The following is a 22012-nucleotide window of genomic DNA, read 5'->3' as shown; positions in this document are numbered from 1 at the left end:
ATGGCCAGTCTCCTGTGTGTCTTCCATTTCCCTACTTTTTGAAGAGAGTATCTAGCACTTATCCTGTATCTACCGTGCTATTGTATGTTACACATATGGGGAGCAAATAACTAAAGTTCACATGTCATAAGATCAAGAGAAACTGTACTCGAGTTGCTGTACCTAAGGAACTCCTCCCGAGGAGCTCTCATTCACACTTGGACCTGACCAAATTTAGATGGTAAGATACTGGGCTTTGAGCTGATGCTATACTAAGATGAAACTTCTGGAGGATTGAAAAGGAGGTAAGAGTATTTTGCACTGGGAAAGACATAAATCACTGGGGACCAGGTCGGACTCTGGTACCTAGCTTCCAAGTTGACTCCCAGTGATTCCTACCTCCTAACATTCACAATCTAGACACTCTCTCCAGCATTTATTCGGTCCCATGTAAACCATGGACTATGGCAAATGTGAGGTATGTGACTTGAGGCTAGTTTCTAAGAGTGACTTCTGCCCGGCACTCTATGTCTCATCACTTACTCTGCGGGACGCCAACCGCCATGACATTAAGATACCCCAGCAGCCCCTCAGAGAGGTCCTTGTGGTGACACACTGGGCCCCTTGCTACCACACCAGCCAGAGGACTGACTCTTGCCAGCAGTCATGCAAGTAAGCCACATGGAAGCATTTCTTACAGCCCGGAGCCTTCTTTAGATGACTTTAACACCTTGTCTGCAACCTCATTAGAGACTGCGCCAGACCCACAAAACTATATTGCTCCTGATTTCCCAATTCCTTCTCTGAACGTTTATTAAGCTTTAGTAGATAATATACCATTTCTCATGCTTGTTTCCGTTCTCATATTAAAAGGATATTTGGGCTGGGCACAGTGGTTCACGCCTGTAATCCCAGCACTTTGGGAGGCTGAGGTGGGTGGATCACCTGAGGTCAAGTTCGAGACCAGCCTGCCCAACATGGTGAAACCCTGTCTCTACTAAAAATAGAAAAATTAGCCAGGCAAGGTAGTGGGCGCCTGTAATCCCAGCTGCTTAGGAGGCTGAGGCAGGAGAATCGCTTGAACTCAGGAGGCAGAGGTTGCAGTGAGCCAAGATCATGCTGCTGCACTCCAGGCTGGGTGACACAGTGAGACTCCAACTCAAAAAAAGAAAAAAAAAAAACCTGGGTATCTGGAGGCTCCTGTTGAATGAGATTTTCTTTGTATTACACACACACAGAGTACATATTTTATCAGAATATTTTATTCAAGAGTTAACACTTTTTTCAAAAAGTAAAAACAATAGAATTACTTCCCTGAGTATAAAGAACTAATTCTACAATAAAAGACCATTACAAAATTAAGCAATTAGAGGTACATAATTGTCTGCATTCAATTATACTCTATTTCAAATTTATTCTTAAAAATTTCATATGTTTTGGAACATTAATGTTAAAAAAAAAAAAAAAAGAAACCAAAACAACTCATTTTGCACCTGTGGTGTTAAGATATCAGTCCAGTCTGTCTTTGTCAAATTCAAGGGCAATCTTCAAAGCAGTGCTATTGAGGCCCACAGATTGCATGTTACAGATGATAGAAACAATGATTCCTCTTGGGGGAACCTTGTTATTTAGAGTCTCTGCATCCAGTTCTTCAGGAAGGACCAGCAGCACACTACTGGCACCCACCGCCCCTCCAGTATGTGAAGCATAATGCCGTTGCTTTCTACAAGAACCGTACGTTTGTTTCTTTTCCACCACACCCCATGCCATTGCATATTTACCCTCTTTATCCCAGGACATCTCTGTGTTGGGGACTGGTGTCCACATCATAACCATTGTTTCTGGCTTGAGGTATCCAGGTAAAAGATTTTCACTGGAGTTCTTGAACAGCCCGACTTGGTAACCATACAGCATTGCATTCCCAAATTTCAGAAGGTCACCCACTGTAGACAGAAATCCACCACCAGCCCATTTATAGGAGTTATCCACATAGGGTGTGTTGACAAGACGTTTCTTTTTATTGTAAACATAAAATCTAAAAGTAAATAAGAAAGGATCATTAAAATTTCGTAATTGTTGACTTCACACGATAGAAAAATGTGAGACAGATTGTATTTCGATATAATGATCATACATTCTCAGAAACTATAAACCACTAGTTTTCAGTATGACTCAGGTCCTAATGACACACGGATAACTGAGTAAGGTAGTCTAATTACCTTTTGAATTAAAGCATAGAACATGAGTTTTTTCTATTGGTATTTCTATTGTCCATGCTGAGTGTATCAAACTTTTAATACCTGCAAAAGTATATTGGTTAGTATTATACATAGTATTTTCCCTGTGCATATGGAGACACTTATCATTTGGTACATATTCCTTGTCCTTGGGGTTAATATTGAATTGTGCCACAAGTGAATTTAATAACCAAAACTGTAAACATCCAAAGCGCATTGGGATGTTTAGGAACAAGGTTATTTATAAGAATACTAGGTTTCTTGGATAAAAATACCATATAAGCTGGGTGTGGTGGCCCGTGCCTATAGTCTCAGCTACTCAGGAGGCTGAGGCAGGAGGATTGCTTGAGCCCAGGAGTTTGAGTCCAGCTGAGCAGCAAAGCAAGACCCTATTTAAAAAAAAAAAAAAACTCTTAAAAAAAGCCACATGCGCATCATATATAATGATGTGACATGGTACTTTCTTGGTGCAGTGGGAAAGGCTGGAGTTAGCAAACTCTAGTTTGAATCCTTTCTTCTTTTTTCAAGATTCTTATACATCCCTAAAAGTACAAGTCATAATATTGGATGAAGTCGGGTTGGCAGTTAGGAAAGGAGTGGCCACAGGTATTTATCGGAAGATTTAAAAAGGAAAAAAGGTGTAAATCTTAGTATGCTCTTTAGAAAATTAATGACTTGATATGTGGTTTTCTTATTGTCTCAAAAGCAACATGTCTAAAACTAAGTTAATCTCTTCCAAACCTTCCTGTTTCTTTCTCGACATTAAAACCTTCATTATACAACTTTTGATGACTTTTTTGCCCTAAACTCTCATATCCCATAAGATGCTAAATCCTACTCATTCAGTCTCTGCTTTGTGTCTTACCCTTCTCCCTTCCTTCCATTCCTATGACAACTCTCAGATTTTAGTTCCTCATTACTTTGTCTCAAATCCTCATTGTATTTGTAATTCCAGCCAACCAACTAAAATTAAATCTAAAAGAAGTTACATAATAGAAACACATTTTCTCTTTGAGAAATAAATTTTTCCTTTTTTGGAGACAGAGTCTTACACTATTGCCTAGGCTGGACTGCAGTGGTACATTCGGGGTTAACTGTAGCCTCAGCCTCCGGGGCTCAAGCAATCTTCCTGCCTCAGCCTCTTGAGCAGCTGGGACCACAGGTGGGTGCCACTATGCCTGGCTTTTTTTTTTTTTTTCCGGTAGAGATGAAGGTCTCACTGTTGTCCAGACTGGTCTTCAACTCCTGGCCTCAAACAATTCACTCACCTGTGCCTCCCAAAGTGCTGGGATTACAGATATGCGCCACTGTGCCCAGCCAATAATCAGCTTTCTGTAACTTTTTTTTTTTGAGACTAAGTCTTGCTCTGTTATCCAGGATGGAGTGTAGTGGCACAATCTCAGCTCACTGCAACCTCTGCCTCCCAGGCTCAAGCAATTCTCCTGCCTTAGTCTCCCTAGTAGCTGGGGTTATAGGTGCTGTCACCATGTCAGGCTAATTTTTTTCTGTATATTTATTTTTTTGAGACGGAGTTTTGCTCTTGTTGCCCAGGATGGAATGCAATGGTGCCATCGCAGCTCACTGTAACCTCTGCTTCCCAGCTTCAAGCAATTCTCCTGCCTCAGCCTCCCAAATAGCTGGGATTTCAGGCACCCACCACCATGCCCAGCTAATTTTTGTAGTTTTAATAGAGATGGGGTTTTGCCATGTTGGCCAGGCTGGTCTTAAACTCCTGACCTCAAGTGATCCGCCCACCTCAGCATCCCAAAGTGTTGGGATTACAGGCATGAGCCATGGCATCTGGCCTATTTATTGATTTTTCAGACAGAGTCTTGCTCTGTTGCCCAGGCTAGAGTGCCATGGCACGATCTCAGCTCACTGCTCCTGGGTTGAAGCGATTCTCCTGCCTCAGCCTCCCCAGTAGATGGGATTACAGGCATGCACCACCATACCCAGCTAATTTTTTTTTTGTATTTTTAATAGAGATGGCACTTCATCATGTTGGCCAGGCTGTTTTGAACTCCTGACCTCAGGAGATCCAGCCCTCTCGGCCTCCCAAAGTGCTGGGATTACAGGCGTGAGCCACTGTGCCCAGCTGAATTTTTTTTTCCCCCTGAGATCAGTCTTGCTCTTTCGCCCAGGGTGGAGTGCAATGGTGTGATCTCAGCTCACTGTAACCTCTGCCTCCTAGGTTCAAGCGATTCTCTCTGCCTCAGCCTCCTGAGTAGCTAGGATTACAGGTGCCTACCGCCACACCCAGATTTATTTTTTAAATTAATTTTTAATTTTTTTAGTAGAGATGGCATTTCCCCATGTTGGCCAGGCTAGTCAGGAACTCCTGACCTCATGTAATCTGCCAGCCTTGGTTTCCCAAAGTGCTGGGATTACAGGTGTGAGCCACTGTGCCCAGCCCTGTAACTTCCTTTTGAGAGTAAAGCATTTCAAACCACTTACATTAAGACTGGAAACTAGAACTCCTCAGTCATTCCTCCTTTAAATATAAAAATATGGAGACTTCTAGACTTAAGAATTCTAACTTTAATAAAGCAAATTCTAGATTTTAATCTCTTAGTTCCTTTTCACATAGGACAAATCAGTACATTTTTATGAAAATAATTTTGTTCAGCTGAAAGATAAACTACTATTTCAAGTTCTTGGAACATTTCTGCTTACAAGAATATAGGCTAAAGTTCTTGTAAGTTACTGAGGCACTTTTGTAACTAATGATGGGATGATGCCAGATGACAAACAGCTTCCTCATCTTTATTTATAAGAATTGCCAGATCCTGCTTAAAAGTGTTACATAACCACAGAAATCTACACCTACACACTTAGAAACTAAAAATACTTTTTTTCAAGAGTGGGGGGACAGGGTCTCACTCTGTCACCTAGGTTGGAATGCAGTGGTGTGATCCCAGGTTCAGGTAATCCCCAACCTCAGCCTCCTGAGTAGCTGGGACTACAGGCAAACACAACCTTGCCTGGCTAATTTTTGTGTGTTTTTTTTTTTGTAGAGACAGGGTTTTGCCATGTTGCTCTAGGTTGGTCTCAAACTCCTGGGCTCAAGCAATCCCGAAGTGCTGTGATGATAGGCATGAGCCACTGCCCAGCCTTATTTTTAAAATGCTTCTTAAATGCCTTCAGAAACAATATCATCACTTAGTATTTATTGTTACAAGAAGTTTGAAAACCAACAGAATTTCAAATGCATATTATAAAAACAATGCCACATTAACATCTAGTATTAACATTTATTGAACTACTAGTAGAGAGTCTGTCAGCTAAAGGCATGACAAAGAGCTTAATATGGAACAATTCTTAATTCTGGAAGACACTAGACACTTTAGAAATAGAAGGTAAAGGCCGTATCTATACTGCCAAATTCCAGCGAAGGCTGAGAGGGGGTGGAGATGGTTAATGGGTACAAAAGACACAGAAATAATAAGATCCAGTATTTGATAGGACACCATGGTGACTATGGTCAATAATAATTGTACATTTTAAAATAACTAAAAGAGTAGGATTGGATTGTTTGTAATAAAAAGGATAAATAATTGAGGGAGTGGACACCTCATTTTCCACGATGTGATTGTTACACATTGCATGCCTGTATCAAAACATCTCATGTACCCCATAAATACATACAGCTGCTATGTACCCATAAAAACTGAAATTAAAAATTTTAAACATTAAAAAATGCAGCAAACACTACAGAAAACATCCATTTTATTTGGTTTTCATCCCATTTAGTTATAAAATTAGAAATTTTTCTTGCAAACATTGTGCCAAACACATAGAAAATATGGCCAAGTTCTAATAATAAGCCGAGGCATTGACTGAGGATTCCCCTTTCAACAAATTGAGCGTCTTTCAGTGGCAAGAACATTCACTGAACTCCTCTGTGATGTTTACTCACAGAGTTCTTTAGTGTTCTTACTTATACAGAGTATATTAGGTACACAGAATCAATATAGTCATGCTCCTAAATGGAATCAATGTTCCCACTGTTCCATTTAAGAAAATACCAATTTTGTTCAAGACAACAGTGTACCCAGCTAAGAACAATTTTCTTGCCTCCCTTACAGCTAAGTGTGATCTTGTGACTCAAATCTAAGCAGAAGAATTTAAGTGCTACCGGGAGGCAGGATTCTAATGAGATACTTTAAGCAGGTGACAGTATGGTACTATTTTAAATATGTGCATAAACACACGGAGAAGGGATAAAGAGAAATATTTACTCCTGGAAACACAGTAACTCTAAAAAGCCCTACTCAGGATATTACAAACAGATTTGCGGTTATACCCAATGAGTCGGGAGACTAAATAACAAAGCTAGAAACATTTTTTTCCCTGCAAAATGGTACCATAAAACAAATGAATACAAACATATGTATTTAGTAAGTTTTACTTTAAGGTTTTATTTTTGTCTGTAACTGAAAAGATTCCTTTTACTCCCTAAATTCCCCTCAAAAGCTGGTGCTTTTAAACTCCTTTAAAATAACTCTCCTTTAGAACCACTGGAAACTACTAAAAATTAAAACAACAAAGCAAAAGCATCTCAGAGCTTATAGGGACCGTTAACATTAGAGATAGAAACCCATTGCCTTTTTTCAAAGAATAGAAAATAAAATGAGCTAGGCTCATACCTGTAATCCCCACACTTTGGGAGGCTGAGGAGAGGTCAGGAGTTTGAGCTCAGCCTGGAAAACACAGCAAGATCTCATCTCTACAAAAAATTTTAAAAATCAGCTGGCTGCGGTAGCACACATCTGTAGTTCCAGCTACCTGGAAGGCTGATACAGGAGGATCACCTGAGCCAGGGAGTACAAGCTTCAGTGAGCTACGATTGTGCCACAGCATTCCTGCCTGGGCAACAGAGTAAGATCTTGTCTCAGAAAAAAAAAAAAAAAAAGAAATTAACTCACCATCATATGGCAACTTTTGATTTTCATGCAAGTCACAAGTTAATTACTCATAAAGAAAACAGGAAACAATAGCTGCTCTGCAGTCTGCACATTCACAGAGCCTTAATGTCTAGCTTAGGAAAGAGGCTCAAGGAGGGGACATAATGTCCTTCTCCCCTTATATACAGAGCTACACATCCACTTTCAAAATTTCAAATGTGTAGGTCTAAATCACAGTAAGGTCATGCATCTATGCCATCTTTACTAGAGAATCATTTTTTAGATTCAACTGACAACTTCTGGTATTTGTCTTTTTTTTTTTGAGGTAGGGTCGCTTCCATTATTCAGGTGGGAGTGCAGTGGCACGATCACAGCTCACTGCAGCATCAACTTCCTGGGCTCAGGTGATCCTCCCACCTCAGCTTCCAAGTAGCTCGGACTACAGGCATGCGCCACCATACTCAGCTAATTTTTTTTTTTTTGTATTGTTTCACCATGTTGCCCAGGCTGGTCTTGAACACTTAGGCTCAAGTAATCTACCCTTCTCTGCCTCCCAATGGCATTTATCATTTTTCTGGTGCTTTCCAGTAAAATATAATGCTAGACCCAAAAATAATAAACACAAAGAGTCTCAAGTAGTTAAGAACCACAGGGCATTTAAAAAATTAAAATTCATTGCTTGTTGCTAACCTAATTTATTTTGGGTCCCCAAAAAATCTTTTAGGCCATAGACTGATTTGCAATGCATATTTAATCCTTTTAAATAAGCTGATAATTTAAAAATTATAATTGAAATACAACAGAAGATTGAACAAAACTAGTGTGCAGAAAGGAACATACAGCTAAAAAAATTTTTTTTAAATGGCACCATTTCATCTATTTCTTTATGAAGTGCAAGTAAGCCATTTGTAAAGCATGTACTAATGGAAATACACAAGGTAAAAGTAACAGTCGATTTGTTAAATGTGCTACCTTTCTAATAAATCAAATAATAAAATGGAAAAGAAAACACCGTAACTGTAAAATTGCTATTAGTCATTAAGCCTCAAAATTCTCTCCCAAAGTCTCTTTCACAAATTACTGGTAGAAGTTATAATAAAATTTAATTTGATATATTCCACTGAATGGCTTTCAAACTTTTTTTCAACCTCAACAAAACTGAATAAAAACACACACATACACACATGCACACATGCACACCACCCTTCTAAAACAGGAGTTTTATGGAGCAACACAGTGTCCAGTGGCATAGATGGCTGCTTGTTGACCAAACTGACTCTTCTCTTCTTACTTAGTAATAAAGCATAGCAAGGCACATGCCTGCTCAGCTAGAAATTACATTTCTCAGACTCCCTCGTTGCACAGTGTGATCATATAGCTACGTTTTTGCCAACAGAAGGTGGGCCGAAATGAAGTGTGGCACTTGCAAGTCTAAACCTTAAGGCCCTGAGTAAATGCTTCATCCCACCCTTTCTCTTTTCAGGAAGCTGGGGCACCTGTGGAGCTCTAACTGCGCTTCAGGTGTACAGATGGGGACACCACTGTGGAGGGAGGAGCAGTAAGATGGATGAATCTGGGCTCTTAAATGCTTGTGGGGAACGAATCGGAAACTGCTCGCCTCAAGAATGTTGCATGGGAGAATTAAAGTTTTATCTTCCTCATGCCGCTGCATTTTGGTGTCTCTTTAACGCAGCAGCCTAGCCTTTACCCCAAAGCTTGTATTTACCTTTACTACCTGCAATGTACTTTATCACATTCTATATTGTTTTATTTAAAAAAAGAAATCCTGGTACTCAACCCTCTAAACTGATTTTCCAACTCAATAATTAAACATTACCTACAGTTTGAATACTACCATGGTAGGAAGAGAGAGGGGCAAAAAGATCCAGATCAGTAAAGAATACAAATACTTAACAAACTGAATTTATTCTGACCTTAAATAATCAAGATAGAACTCAACTGGCCATTTTATAAACTTCTGACTCACCCTCCTAACATCTGACACAACTGCCCTTTCCTAAGTATTCTTTGTTCTTTCTGAATGAAAGTATTTTTGACAAGTTACCAAGTATTTGCTTTCCAAACACTTTTTCCTCTACTAATAAAACCCCAAATTACTTTAAAAGGTCAAACAAATCTTTATTGCATTTGCTAACACTGTGTCTCAAATTTTTGTCTACAAAATAAGCTCAAATGTTTAAAATTCAAATACTTCCATGTGTGATTTTTGAAGTATACCAGTTCAGACAAGGAATCTTTATATATTTGGTTCGCATTATTTTGATCCTGTCTCATCTCAACTGAACATGTAAATTTTTTTAGCACTTACATATACTCTTGTGCTTGTTTTATTTAATTCACTAATTAATTAACTTTTAGAGCTAGGATCTTGCTTTGTCACCCAGGCTAGAGTGCAGATCATAGCTTATTGTAGCCTGAAACCCCAGGGCTCAAGCAATCCTCTCCTCCTGATTAGCTAGGACAAGAGGCATGTGTTACCACGCCCCGCCAATTTTTTAAAGAATTTTTGTAGGGATGGGGTCTCAATCTTGCCACGGCTGGTCTCAAACTGCTGGCCTCAAATGATTCTCCTGCCTTGGCCTCTCAAAGTGCTGGGATTACAGGCATGAGCCACACAGCACCTGGCCAGAGTTATTTTAGATTATGTAAATTAGTAGTTAAAACTAAGTCATAGAGAATCTCTCCATAACAGAAAGCATATATTAAAATATAAAATTTGTAAAGGCTAAAACACTGACTAAACCCTTTCCTATTATAGTGGTAAATGAATCAAATATGAAATTATATAAAATAATAGCATTTTTCACTCCTAAGGATAAAAATTCTAGTTAATTTGTCAAAATCTGTTCTAAACCCTCTCCATAAATTATATTAAAGTGTGCTAAAGCAATTTGCCAAGGATTTTGTTTGAATACCCAATTCAAATTTACATAAGTAACTTCAACTCAATATTTTACATTTAAAAGCTGTAGAAGAAAGTGGAGAGAAACTGTGGCTTAAATGTTTTAATCTTAACCCTTATGAAAAAGTACCTAAGGATGCCTAACTATAAGATAGTCTTTTATACTCAGTTTTTAAATGTTAAATTATTTTAGTTAGATCTTATTTTGTATTTTTGTAATATATAAAAAAATGTTTTTTGAGACAGGGTCTTGCTCTGTCACCCAGGCGGGAGTGCAGTGGCACAATCACAGGTTACTGCAGCCTCAACCTCCCAGGCTCAAGTGACCCTCCCACCTCAGCCTCCCACGTAGTCAGGACTATAGGTACACATTACCATGCCTGGCTAATTCCTTTGGTGCTTTTGGTAGAGATGGGGTTTTACCATGTTACCTAGGCTGGTCTTGAACTCCTGAGCTCAGGCAATCCACCTGCTTCAGCCTCCCAAAGTGCTAGGATTACAGGTGTGAGCCACCGTACCCAGCCCCCAAAATCTTAATTACCCTTATTAATGGCATGCAGCAGAGGCCTACGTAATACAAATAAGAGCATTTTAATGTTCAATATCAAACACACAAAATCAACCAGAAAATCATTCAATTAAAATATATATATACACACACATAAAAAAGAACAAAATCATGTCTTTGCAGCCACATAAATGTAGCTAGAGGCCATTATCCTAAGTGAATTAATGTAGAAACAAAATCAAATACCACATGTTCTTACTTATAAGTGGAAGCTAAACATTGGGTACACATGGACATAAAGATGGAAACAAGAGACACTGAGGACTCCAAACAAGGGGACACAGGGAGGAGGGCAAGGGTTGAAAAACTACCTATCAGGTACTAAGTTCACTATTTGGGTGACAGGTTAAATTGAAGTCCAAAGCTCAGCATTACACTATATCCATGTCACAAACCTGCACATGTACACCCCGAATCTAAAATAATCATTACACTATATATCCACGTCACAGACCTGCACATGTATACCCCGAATCTAAAATAATCATTACACTATATATCCATGTCACAGACCTGCACATGTACACCCCGAATCTAAAATAATCATTACACTATATATCCATGTCACAGACCTGCACATGTACACCCCGAATCTAAAATAATCATTACACTATATATCCACGTCACAGACCTGCACATGTATACCCCGAATCTAAAATAATCATTACACTATATATCCATGTCACAGACCTGCACATGTATACCCCGAATCTAAAATAATCATTACACTATATATCCATGTCACAGACCTGCACATGTACACCCCGAATCTAAAATAATCATTACACTATATATCCATGTCACAGACCTGCACATGTACACCCCGAATCTAAAATAATCATTACAAAAAGGAATTATGGATCACCATGTTAGCTATATACCTAAGGGGCAGTGTGGCCCCACTAACTATGTTACATGATCATATTCTTTTTTGGTGGTGTGGTGGAGAGACAGAGTCTTGCTCTGTTACTCAGACAAGAGTGTGGTGGAGTGATCTTGACTCACTGCAATCTCCACCTTCTGGGCTCAAACAATCCTCCCACCTCAGTTTCCCGAGTAACTGGGACTTCAGGCATGCACCACTATGCCTGGCTAATTTTTATATTTTTTGTAGAGATGAGGTCTCACTATGTTGCCCAAGCTGGTCTCGAACTCTTGGCCTCAAGCAATCCTCCTACCTTGGCCTCCCCAAGTGCTGGGATTACACGTGTGAGCCACTGTGCCTGGCCGTAACATGTATTCTTTTTGAAAGACAATTTATGTACTTAATTGATTTATTTGCTGGATGTTGTTCTGTAAGCTCCTGAAGCGGAGGAGCTACGTCAGCTTAGCTCTACTATGTGGTACAGTATGTGGCATGTAGTGTTTGCTCAATAAATATTTACAAATGTATGGCAAACAAAACAAAAAATACACATATAGGTAAGCAATCTAATAACAATTTACTGTTACAGTTTTAATATTTTAAAAGCAACATATTAAATAATGACAATGTGACAGATTACCACTGACTAAATAAGAATCCATGAGTGCATACTGGTATGAATAAATAAATAAGAGAGAAGAGAAAGCACTTTTTTTGAAATGGAGTCTCACTCAGTTGTCCAGGCTGCATTGGTGTGATCTTGGCTCACTGCAACCTCCACCTCCTGGATTCTCCTGCCTCAGCCTCCCAAGTAGCTGAGACTACAGGTGCATGCCACCTGTAGCTAATTTTTTTTTAATTTTTAGTAGAAATAGGGTTTTGCCATGTTGCCCAGGCTGGTCTCAAACTCGGCCTCAAGTGATCCACCCACTTCCCAAAGTGCTGGGATTACAAGCCTGAGCCACCATGCCCAGCCTGCACTTTCTTATAATAGAATGCCAACTAATAAGCATAGAATGGAGGATAGAATTCAAAAATCACCATTTGACAACCATCACTGTAATAACGGATTCAGTCATGAATCATCGATAGATGCTAAAACTAGTAGAAAGTTTGATGAGAAACAGGATTTTTACATCATCTCAAATTACCTCCTCCAAATATACTTCTTATAAAGAAAAAACGGTAACTTGACAATAACCTGACAGGCACCACCTCAAAAAGTGATTAAATTACCATCAGCAATAACGTGACAAACTGATGTCATGTGACTTCTGGTAGACATGACAAGTAAATGCAATGTGGAATCATGGATTAGATCCTGGACCAGAAAAAAAAAGTTTTTCTCCTCTTTTGCTATAAAGGACATTATTAGAAACTGGCACGATTTGAGTAAGGTATGTAGATTTGATAACAGCATTGTATCTATGTTAATCTCCCAAATGTCCTTGCTGTTTATTTTTTTTCCTTTTTTGAGATGGAGTCTCACTGTGTTGCCCAGCCTAAAATGCAGTGGCACAGTCTTGGCTCATTGCAACCTCAACCTCCCGTGTTCAAGCGATTCTCCTGTCTGAGCCTCCCGTGTAGTTGGGATTATAGGCACCTGCCACCATGCCCAGCTAATTTTTGTATTTTTAGTAGAGAAAGGGTTGGTTTCACCATGTTGGCCATACTGGTCTCTAACTTCTGACCTCAGGTGATCCACCCACCTTGGCCTTCCAAAGTGTTGGGATTACAGGTGTGAGCCACTGCACCCAGCCCTGAATGTCCTTATTTTTAGAAAACACACATTTTATACAAAAAAATTAGCTGGGTGTGGTGGTGCATGCCGGTAGTCCTAGCTACTCGGGAGGCTGAGACAGGAGAATTGCCTGGACCCAGGAAGTGGAGATTGCAGTGAGCTGAGATTGCGCCACTGCACTACAGCCTGGGCGACAGTGTGAGACTCTGTCTCAAAAAAAAAAGAAAGAAAGAAAAGAAAATACACATTTTGATATTTATAGGTAAAGGGGTATCACGTCAACAACTTATTTCCAAATTGTTCAGAAACAAACAAGCACACATGTAGACAAATGTGTGCCTTGTAGACAAATTTGCCTACAAGACACATGTAGGCAAATGCGGTAAAATAACTTTAAGGGAATCTGGGTGAAGGGGTATGTGAATTCTTTGTACTACTCTTGCAACTTTTCTGGAAGTATAAAATTATTTCAAAATAGTATTAAAACAATTAAAACCTAATAAAATGTAAACAAAGCATTAGCTAAAACATAAGAAAAGGAATGGTTGAAGAGCAAATTATAGATGCCTATGGTGGGTACGGTTTTGGTTTAATTATTCATATGTTTGAAGAATTATTAATATTATTGCTGTCTTTTTTTTTTTGAGATGGAGTTTCACTCTTGTTGCCCACACTGGGGTGCAATGGTGCATTCTTGGCTTACTACAACCTCCGCCTCCCGGGTTCAAGTGATTCTCCTGCCTTAGCCACCTGAGTAGCTGAGATTACAGGCATGTGCCACCACACCCAGCTAATTTTGTATTTTTAGTAGAGACAGGGTTTCTCCATGTTGGTCAGGCTGGTCTTGAACTCCTGACCTCAGGTGATACACCTGCCTTGGCCTCCCAAAGTGCTGGGATTACAGGTGTTAGCCACCATGCCCGGCCCCTGCTGTCTTTCATCAAGGGGTCTTAGTGCACTTTATCGACATGTTTTACTTCCTTCACTTTATAGATGAGAAAACAGACATGTAGAAGAGCTCCCAAAATGTGGCAAGTTGATTTTGGAATGGAAACAAAGAAACTTTGACTTTTCATTAATAACGCAGTGTTAAGATGTGACACAGCTAGACACAGCAGAAGGCGTCCATTTACCTTGCTCTATTGTAAATCACTGGCTCATTTTCTTCCTGCACAGTGGTCAGCATATCCAAGTCATGGAATATTTTCTGCATATAGTCCAAATATTTACATCCTGAAGCTCTCTCTACTATGGCTGCCAGTAGGGTATAGCCAAAAGTTGAATACAAAAACTGACTACCTTGAGACATCATTGCAAGGAGGAAAAAAAGAAAATGCTTGATTATTATTCAAAGAAACATAAAATATATTCCCACTGAAAACTGGCATACCTTTAAAACTGGAATATTTTACTTCAGCATTTAGAAGAACACAGGCAATCTATCAACAGACTGAGTTAACTTTGCAATTGTCCTGATTCCAAGTTCTTAACACAAGAATACAATTATGACCAGCATACTTAAAATTTCACATAAATCTGCTCCTTTCTTTGATAATTAAGTAAGCAAATAAATACTACCTCAAAACAAAATAAAACAAAAGTCTTTCAGAGTGACAACACAACAGGAAGAGGAAGAAGAGCAAATTTGACTTATTGGGCCAACTTTGTTCTTAATCTACCTCTACTCATTGTTTAGGGCATAAATGGGCATACACATTCTTATTTTAATCAAATATATGGGCCAGGTGTGGTGGCTCTCATCTGTATCCTAGCACTTTGGGAGGCCAAGGCGGGTGGATCACGAGGTCAGAAGTTGGAGACCAGCCTGGCCAACAAGGTGAAACCCTGTCTCTACTAAAATGCAAAAATTAGCTGGGTGTGATGGCGGGGGCCTGTAATCCCAGCTATATGGGAGGGTGAAGCAGGAGAACTGCTTGAACCCAAGATGCGGAGGTGGCAGTGAGCCGAGATGGCACCACTGCATTCCAGCCTGGGCGACAGAGCCAGACTCCATCTCAAAAACAAATAAATAAATAAATAAAACAAAATACATAAATGTAGACATACAAACCTTGTTTCAAATACATATTTAAATTTAAATACATATTAAAAGTTACATAGTATTTCAAATAAGTAACTTTATATCATTTTGGGTTCTGGACAAACTCAAACTGGTTTGAGACAGGGTCTTCCTCTTGCTGTTGCCCAGGCTAGAGTACAATGGTATAATCATAACTCACTGCAACCCTGAACTCCTGGGCTCAGGGACCCCCCCTGCCTCAGCCTCCTGAGCAGCTGGGATTACTTACAGGTGCAGGCTACTGAACCTGGCTAATTAAAAAAATTTTTTTGTAGACACAGGGCCTCACTTTGTTGCCCAGACTAGTTTCTAACTCCTGGGCTTAAGAGATCCTCCCACCTTTGCCTCCCTAAGTGTTGGGATTATGGGCATGAGCCAACTGTACCCAGCATGGAACTTTATTTTTTAAGATAAAATCCAAAATTATACTTTATTTGCTCTTATTAATTATATATATTAACATCTATTCAACTAAAAGCTTTTAAAATGAAAATAGAATAAAAGTATATAAACCTATGGTAAATTTAGATATTAAGTAGCTTCAATAGGCACTATATCAAAAAATAAAAAAACAAAGATAATTATTTGTATACATTAGCTTTTTGGGAAAAAAATTGATGAACAGTCATTTCTTTCTTTCGCTTTTGTTTTTGAGATGGTCTGGCTCTGTCACCCAGGCTAGAGTACAATGGCGCGATCTTGGCTCAAGGCAACCTCTGCCTCCTGGGTTCAAGCGATTCTCCTGTCTCAGCCCCCTGAGTAGCTGGGACTACAGGGGCGCGCCACCGTGCCCAGCTAAGTTTTGTATTTTTAGTAGAGATGGGGTTTCACCATGTTGGCTAGGATGGTCTCGATCTCTTGACCTCAAGATCTGCCCGACTTGGCCTCCCAAAGTGCTGGGAGTACAGGCATGAACCACCGTACCCGGCCTAAACACTCCTTTCTTTAAGAAACAAAGGCACAAAGTGAGTTGAGCAATTTACCTTCTAACTAAATAGTAAAATATCAGCAATACCTTATCATGTCTACTTTGGTCCAGATTGTATCTGGAGAACTATTATTCCAACGTTTCTCCATAATTTTGCATGAAAGCTTGATACTGAAAATCCTCTAAATGACTAGGTAGTCTCTAATGAGGCAAAATTTAAACAACGACCCGCCTGGATGCTAGGCTTTGATAGGAACTACAGACAAAACCAAAAGCACCGGACTGGCCCGTATCACAATCGTCAACCTCACTGAATGCACGCCGGATGGTATCATTTTAGATTTCCTGAAAATTAACATTTCAGTAATGATGATTTTGTTAAGAGAAGAGCTTAACACTCACCAGGTTTAAAGAACAAAGGATCATTTTTAAATAATTTTAGGGATTCAATTGAATTTTCAAACTTTTCTTTCAAATATAATTCGCCTTGTTCAAAATCATTCTTCTTCTTGCCAGGTTTTGAATTCCGGCATTTGGCTTCATTCTCCTGCTCTGTTTTAAATTTAGTCAAGTCATTCTTTTCATTGCTTTTGCCTTCTTTTTCTTGCTCAAATGCAACAGTCTCTTTCATCATCTTCAAGGCTTTATAAGCTTTCTCTTCTTTCACCTTTTTCATGTCCTTTTCATAATGACGAATTCCACTTAAATGGGAAATCAGTAATCTTGTGGTGACAGAAACCTAATTGTAACAACACGAGAATGCAATTACAATATTAAACTGTGCAATAGAAAGTTAGTTGCCCTGGAATCATGTCTCAGTAATATTTTCCATTTTGAGCTGCTGCTGGGAAAAATGTCATGTACAAATCCTTAGCCTAAATTTCAGAAAAATACCTACCTGATGACCATCTGGATTAAAAGAAAAAACTAATAACACTAACAATAACTACAAACGAGCCAAAGAATGCTACGAAACATTTTAAATATAAATTCCAGCATAAACTATTTAACATGCCATTAATAAAATGAACTGTAAGTTTCACTACCTTTTCACCTTCATATTCCTTTTCTGGGAATTCGGGAACATAATGTTGTACTGGAATATCAAGATCCAGCTTCCCTGCTTCCCACAACTTGGCAAGAGCAACCATGGTGAGACTTTTGCTGATGCTGGCAATTCGCATAACTGTCTCAGGTTTACACGGTACACGATTCTCAACATCAGCATAACCTAAACCTTTGGGGGTAAAAAAGCAAAGTCACTATTAACAGGTTTCACGGTCAAACAAGTCTTCAAAACTGAAGTAGTACTACCTTTAAACATCCCGTGTCTTTATCTAAAAGAAATGATACTCCACTTTTATAAGTTACTTAACACTGGACATGTAAAAGATTAAAATCTTAGTATACTGGTAAACCTAACAATGTAACCTTATAATGAAAGTGAAATTGTACCATTTGCAATAGCAATTTTCTATGATTTAGACACACATTTGTCTTAGCTTATCTAAACGACTGATTCCACATTTTAAATATTCTTTAAAGAAAACATCTTTATTCTTTCGATCATATTTATTTTTGACTTTTGAGTAAATTTCCACCAAATTCCTTGAAATAACCACTCAATAAAAGTACGTGTGGGTCAAGCGCAGTGGCTTATGCCTGTACTCCCAGCACTCTGGGGGGGTGAAGCGGGAGGATCACCTGAGGTCGGGATCCAGGTGATCGGACATCTGGCCAACATGGTGAAACCCCGTCTCTATAAAAAATAAAAAAATTAACCGGGTGTGGTGGTGCGTGCCTGTAATCCCAGGTACTGGGATTATCCCAGTAATCCCAGGCTGGGGCAGGAGAATCGCTTGAACCCAGGAGGCGGAGGTTGCGGTGAGCTGAGATCATGCCACTGTACTCCAGCCTGAGTGACAGAGCGAAACTGTCTCAAAAAAAAAAAACATGTGAAAAGATGTCCTGCAGACCAAATCTAGCTGACCCTCAATTTAATTTGGCTGCAAACCAGAAGAAACATTATGTACTAACTTACTTTTTCTAGAAAATATTTAAATTTGGTTTCCATGTTCTACAGGCTGAACGTGTGTAAATCTAATTAAGAAAGAGGAAGTGCCTGTAATCCCAGCACTTTGGGAGGCAAAAGGCAGGTGGATTACTTGAGTTCAGGAGTTCGAAACTAGACTGAACAACATGGCAGAAACCGCATCTCTAAAAATATACAAAAAAAAAAAAAAAGTCTGACATGGTGCAGCGCACCTGTACTCCCAAGCTACTTGGGAGGCTGAGGTGGCAGAATCATTGGAGCCCAAAAATGTTGAGACTGCAGTGAGCCAAAATCACGCCACTGCACTCCAGCCTGGGTGACAGAGTGAGACCTTGTCCAGAAAAGAAGAAGAAGAAAAAAAGAGAGAACCCATATCTAAATAGGAAAAAAAAAAAAAGGAATAAATATTAAACATCTAAAAAATATTTGTATAAAGTCCATAAAGCTGACATTTGTATAATTTTTGATTATGAGATTTATCATAAATTAGGTATAATGATTAGCTATACTTATACTTGAAGGAAAAATCATTTTTCTTTTTAAAAAAATTTAAAATGTTTTATAGAGACATAGGTGTCCCTATGGTGCCCAAGCTGGTCTCCAATTTCTGGCCTTCAGAGATCCTCCCTCCCTGGCCTCCCAAAGTTCTGGGATTACAGGTGTGCACCACCTCCACTGGCCCATTTTTCTTTAAATTCAAACCCCTACTGTTCCCATTAACTTCTAAAAGTGTTACTGCCTTTAAATGACATCTGAAACTTTTTTTTTTTTGAGACAGAGTCTTGGTCTGTGGCCCAGACACAGCTCACTGCAACCTTCGCCTTCTGGGTTCAAGTGATTCTCGTGCCTCAGCCTCCCAAGCAGCAAGATTACAGGCACCAGCACGCCTGGCTAATTTTTTGTATTTTTAGTAGAGATGGGGTTTTGCCATGTTTCCCAGGCTGGTCTCAAACTCCTGAGCTCAAGCAATGCCTCCGCCTCTCAAAGTGCTAGGATTACAGGTGTGAGCCACCAAGACTGGCCTGAAACCTCATTTTCTAAAAGTGGTATTCCTAGGAAGCTGGGATGACCCACTGGATCAATTTATGTGCAATGGAGAAGTTATAAAAAAAAATGCTGGCCGGGCGCGGTGGCTCACGTCTGTAATCCCAGCACTTTGGGAGGCCAAGGTGGGTGGATCACGAGGTCAGGAGATCGAGACCATCCTGGTCAACATGGTGAAACCCCGTCTCTACTAAAAAATATACAAAAAATTAGCTGGGCATGGTGGTGCATGCCTGTAATCCCAGCTACTCAGGAGGCTGAGGCAGGAGAATTGCCTGAACCCAGGAGGCGGAGGTTGCCGTGAGCCGAGATCGCGCCATTGCACTCCAGCCTGGGTAACAAGCGCGAAACTCCATCTCAAAAAAAAAAAAAAAAAATAAATAAAATAAAATTAAAAAAAAATGCTATCATAAAAGTATCATAAAATGAATAGAAATCCCTCTCCCTAAGTTTCTTGCCTTTTGTTTTAAAAAAAATATTTGACACCTCTGCCTGGTAAAAAGCCTGATAAAGTAGACTGAGAAGTCATTAAAGACAACGGATACCGTATAACCCCAGTACTTAGTACTGCGCCTTTTAAGGACTCAACACATTGTTGAGTTAATTAAAAAAGAAAAATACACAAATTCTGCGTTTTAGCTACCCATAACTGTTACCTACAAGTACTCAGTTAATGGATTGTTCTATACAGTGGTCGCCCCTTATCTGTGGTTTTGCTTTCCTCAGTTCAGTTATCCATGGTCCAAAAATATTACATGGAGAATTCCAGAAACAAACAATTCTAAAGTTTTAAATTGCATGCCACTCAGAGTATTGTTGTGACTTGTATTTCGTTGTTGTTAATCTTCACTATGCCTAATTTGTAAATTAAACTTTATCACAGGTATATATGTATAAAAGAAAACATAGTATATACAGGGTTCCACACTATCCACGTTTTCAGGCATCCATTGAGGGTCTTGGAATATATCCCTAGTATAGGGAGGGACTACTGTATACAACTTTCAGACCAATAAATCCAGTCGTAAGAGAAAAATGGGAGTGGGGAGTAGCAAGCCATCTTTATGACTCCAATTTATTAGTCACATTTTAAACCTTACTGTGATTTAAAAACACCTAATTCTCTATTCTGTTAGATATTCTCTCTGCAATATGCATCGCTTTATGTAAAGGAATAGCATTTCATGGGATTCTCTCCAACCAGTAAAACAATATTTTATTTACCAACTGGTACAGAACAATCTACTAAACAACAATTTTCTGAACCCACCTTCTGACCAGACTTCCTTTCCATCTACAGAAACTCCAACCACTATGCCCGGTGCGCCCACCTCATCCTAAAATCGATGGGGAAAGAACCTACAGTTAGAGACCTGCGGAAAAAGCCCAGCGCTCTTCTCTGGGGCCTTCCAAGTCCTCTCCCTTTCCGTCTGGACTCCGCCCCCTGTACCCAAGCCCCACCCCTCCACCCGGGCCCCGCCCTCTCCACAGGGCCCCGCCCACCTCATCCCAGGCCAGACTCGCTAACAGCAAGGGATGTGCCCTGTCCGCCCCTTGGGGGAAGAGGCAGTCCCCGAGACGGGCGGTGACCTCCGCCCCGATTTGGGGAACCCCTAAGAGCGTCTGACCAAGGCTCAGCGGTGAGGAAATGGGAAGTCTTTCTTGGAAGCCGACTGCCGGCACCCCACTGCCCCGGTGGAGTCCGCTCAGCGCCGGACAGCACCGCCAAGAGGGCCGGGTCCCCGGCCGCCTACGCCCCGCGCCCCAGTGGCCGCACCTTGATCCTGTGCAGCAGGTCGCGGCTGCTCTCGATGGCTCTGGCGAAGCACCTGGAGCCGGGAGGCGCCGGGGTCTGCGGAGACCACGGGGCGAGGGACTGCTCCTGTGGCGGCTCGGCCAGAGGCGATGCCTCGGGGTCGGGAGCCGCGCCCCTCAGCCCACCCGCCAGCTTCACCCCGAGCGCCAGCCCCAGCCCCAGCCCCAGCCCGAGGCCCCCGACCCAGCCGTGCCCAAGCAGCGGCAGCCCGGCGCGCTGATGGACCCCACGTCTTCCGCAGCTCGAGGCCAAGCCCCCGGGGGCAGCAGCCGGGGCAATCACGGCTGACAGGAGCCGGTACATGGCGTCTCCGCACAGCCGGCAGCCTCGGAATTCACGCAGGCCGGGCCGGCTGAGGCGCGGCGGAGAGGGAGGGATAGGGGGCGGGACGAGGGCGGGGACCGCGATCAGACCCTAGCAGTCGACTCCTGAGGACCTGAGCGCCGCTCACATCGAGCTCGTTCTCCTTTGCCTTTCTTGTAGTCTCTTTGCTGTTTTTCCTTTCTTTCGGTCTCCCTTTCCTTTTTTCCCTTTGCTTATCCTCAGATCAAGCGTCACCTCCAAGAACCCTTCCTAGTTCCCATCCCATGGGAGTTCTCGCCCATACCGTCTTGCCCCTCAGTGTGCAAACTTCCCTTAGTAACAGTAAACACTTTGTACCGTTTAACTGCTTGTCAGATTCCCGCCAGACTGGGACTTCTTTGGGGAGCCTACACTTAGTTTTGGATCCTCAGCTTCTGGAACCGCACAGGGCACACAGTAGACGCTTAGCAGACAGCTTCTTTCCCGTTAGAACTCGCTTTTATTCTCTCTCTCTCTCTCGGCATCTCCCTTCTTTATGTCTCATTTCAGTTCCTCCCATTTCCCGAAAGCT

General features: G+C 40.8%; 1 protein-coding gene and 1 long non-coding RNA gene across 5 annotated transcripts in view; one reads left to right on the top strand and one right to left on the bottom strand.

The window, feature by feature from the left end:
* Positions 1-1225: 1225 nt before the first annotated feature.
* Positions 1226-21476, bottom strand: LACTB (lactamase beta). Of its 2 annotated transcripts, none has more exons than XR_013520684.1 (6): positions 21100-21476; positions 20593-20659; positions 17272-17462; positions 16628-16964; positions 14351-14512; positions 1226-2014 (listed from the first exon to the last, which is right to left on the bottom strand). XR_013520684.1 is itself a non-coding variant. In XM_002753207.6 (6 exons), the coding sequence occupies exons 1-6, from the start codon at positions 21439-21441 to the stop codon at positions 1489-1491; spliced, it is 1629 nt and encodes a 542-aa protein (XP_002753253.3). In that variant the 5' UTR covers positions 21442-21476; the 3' UTR covers positions 1226-1488. The 2 variants fall into 2 exon arrangements, 1 of the variants encoding a protein (XP_002753253.3); XM_002753207.6 differs by having other exon boundaries at positions 14351-14516.
* Positions 20829-22012, top strand: part of LOC118145070 (uncharacterized) — a 39378-nt gene continuing 38194 nt past the window's right edge. For all 3 annotated transcript variants that reach the window (XR_013520694.1, XR_013520693.1, XR_004730229.3), the window contains exon 1: positions 20829-20962. This is a non-coding gene — a long non-coding RNA (uncharacterized LOC118145070). The remainder of the gene's footprint in view (positions 20963-22012) is intronic.

The sequence above is a fragment of the Callithrix jacchus genome, chromosome 8 (assembly GCF_049354715.1).
Source record: "Callithrix jacchus isolate 240 chromosome 8, calJac240_pri, whole genome shotgun sequence".
NCBI classification, from domain to species: Eukaryota; Metazoa; Chordata; class Mammalia; order Primates; family Cebidae; genus Callithrix; species Callithrix jacchus.
Note: the sequence above shows the minus strand (reverse complement) of the source record. Positions and strands in the feature narration are given on the sequence as shown.

Excerpts from the sequence above, each read along its gene's own strand:
- LACTB (XM_002753207.6), bottom strand. The coding sequence starts at position 21,441 with ATGTACCGGCTCCTGTCAGCCGTGATTGCCCCGGCTGCTGCCCCCGGG. Across the intron at positions 20,660-21,099 it reads ACCTGCTGCACAGGATCAAG|GATGAGGTGGGCGCACCGGG; the intron begins GTGCGGCCACTG and ends CATCGATTTTAG. Across the intron at positions 14,517-16,627 it reads TCCTTTGTTCTTTAAACCTG|GTAGTCAGTTTTTGTATTCA; the intron begins GTGAGTGTTAAG and ends TGATGTCTCAAG.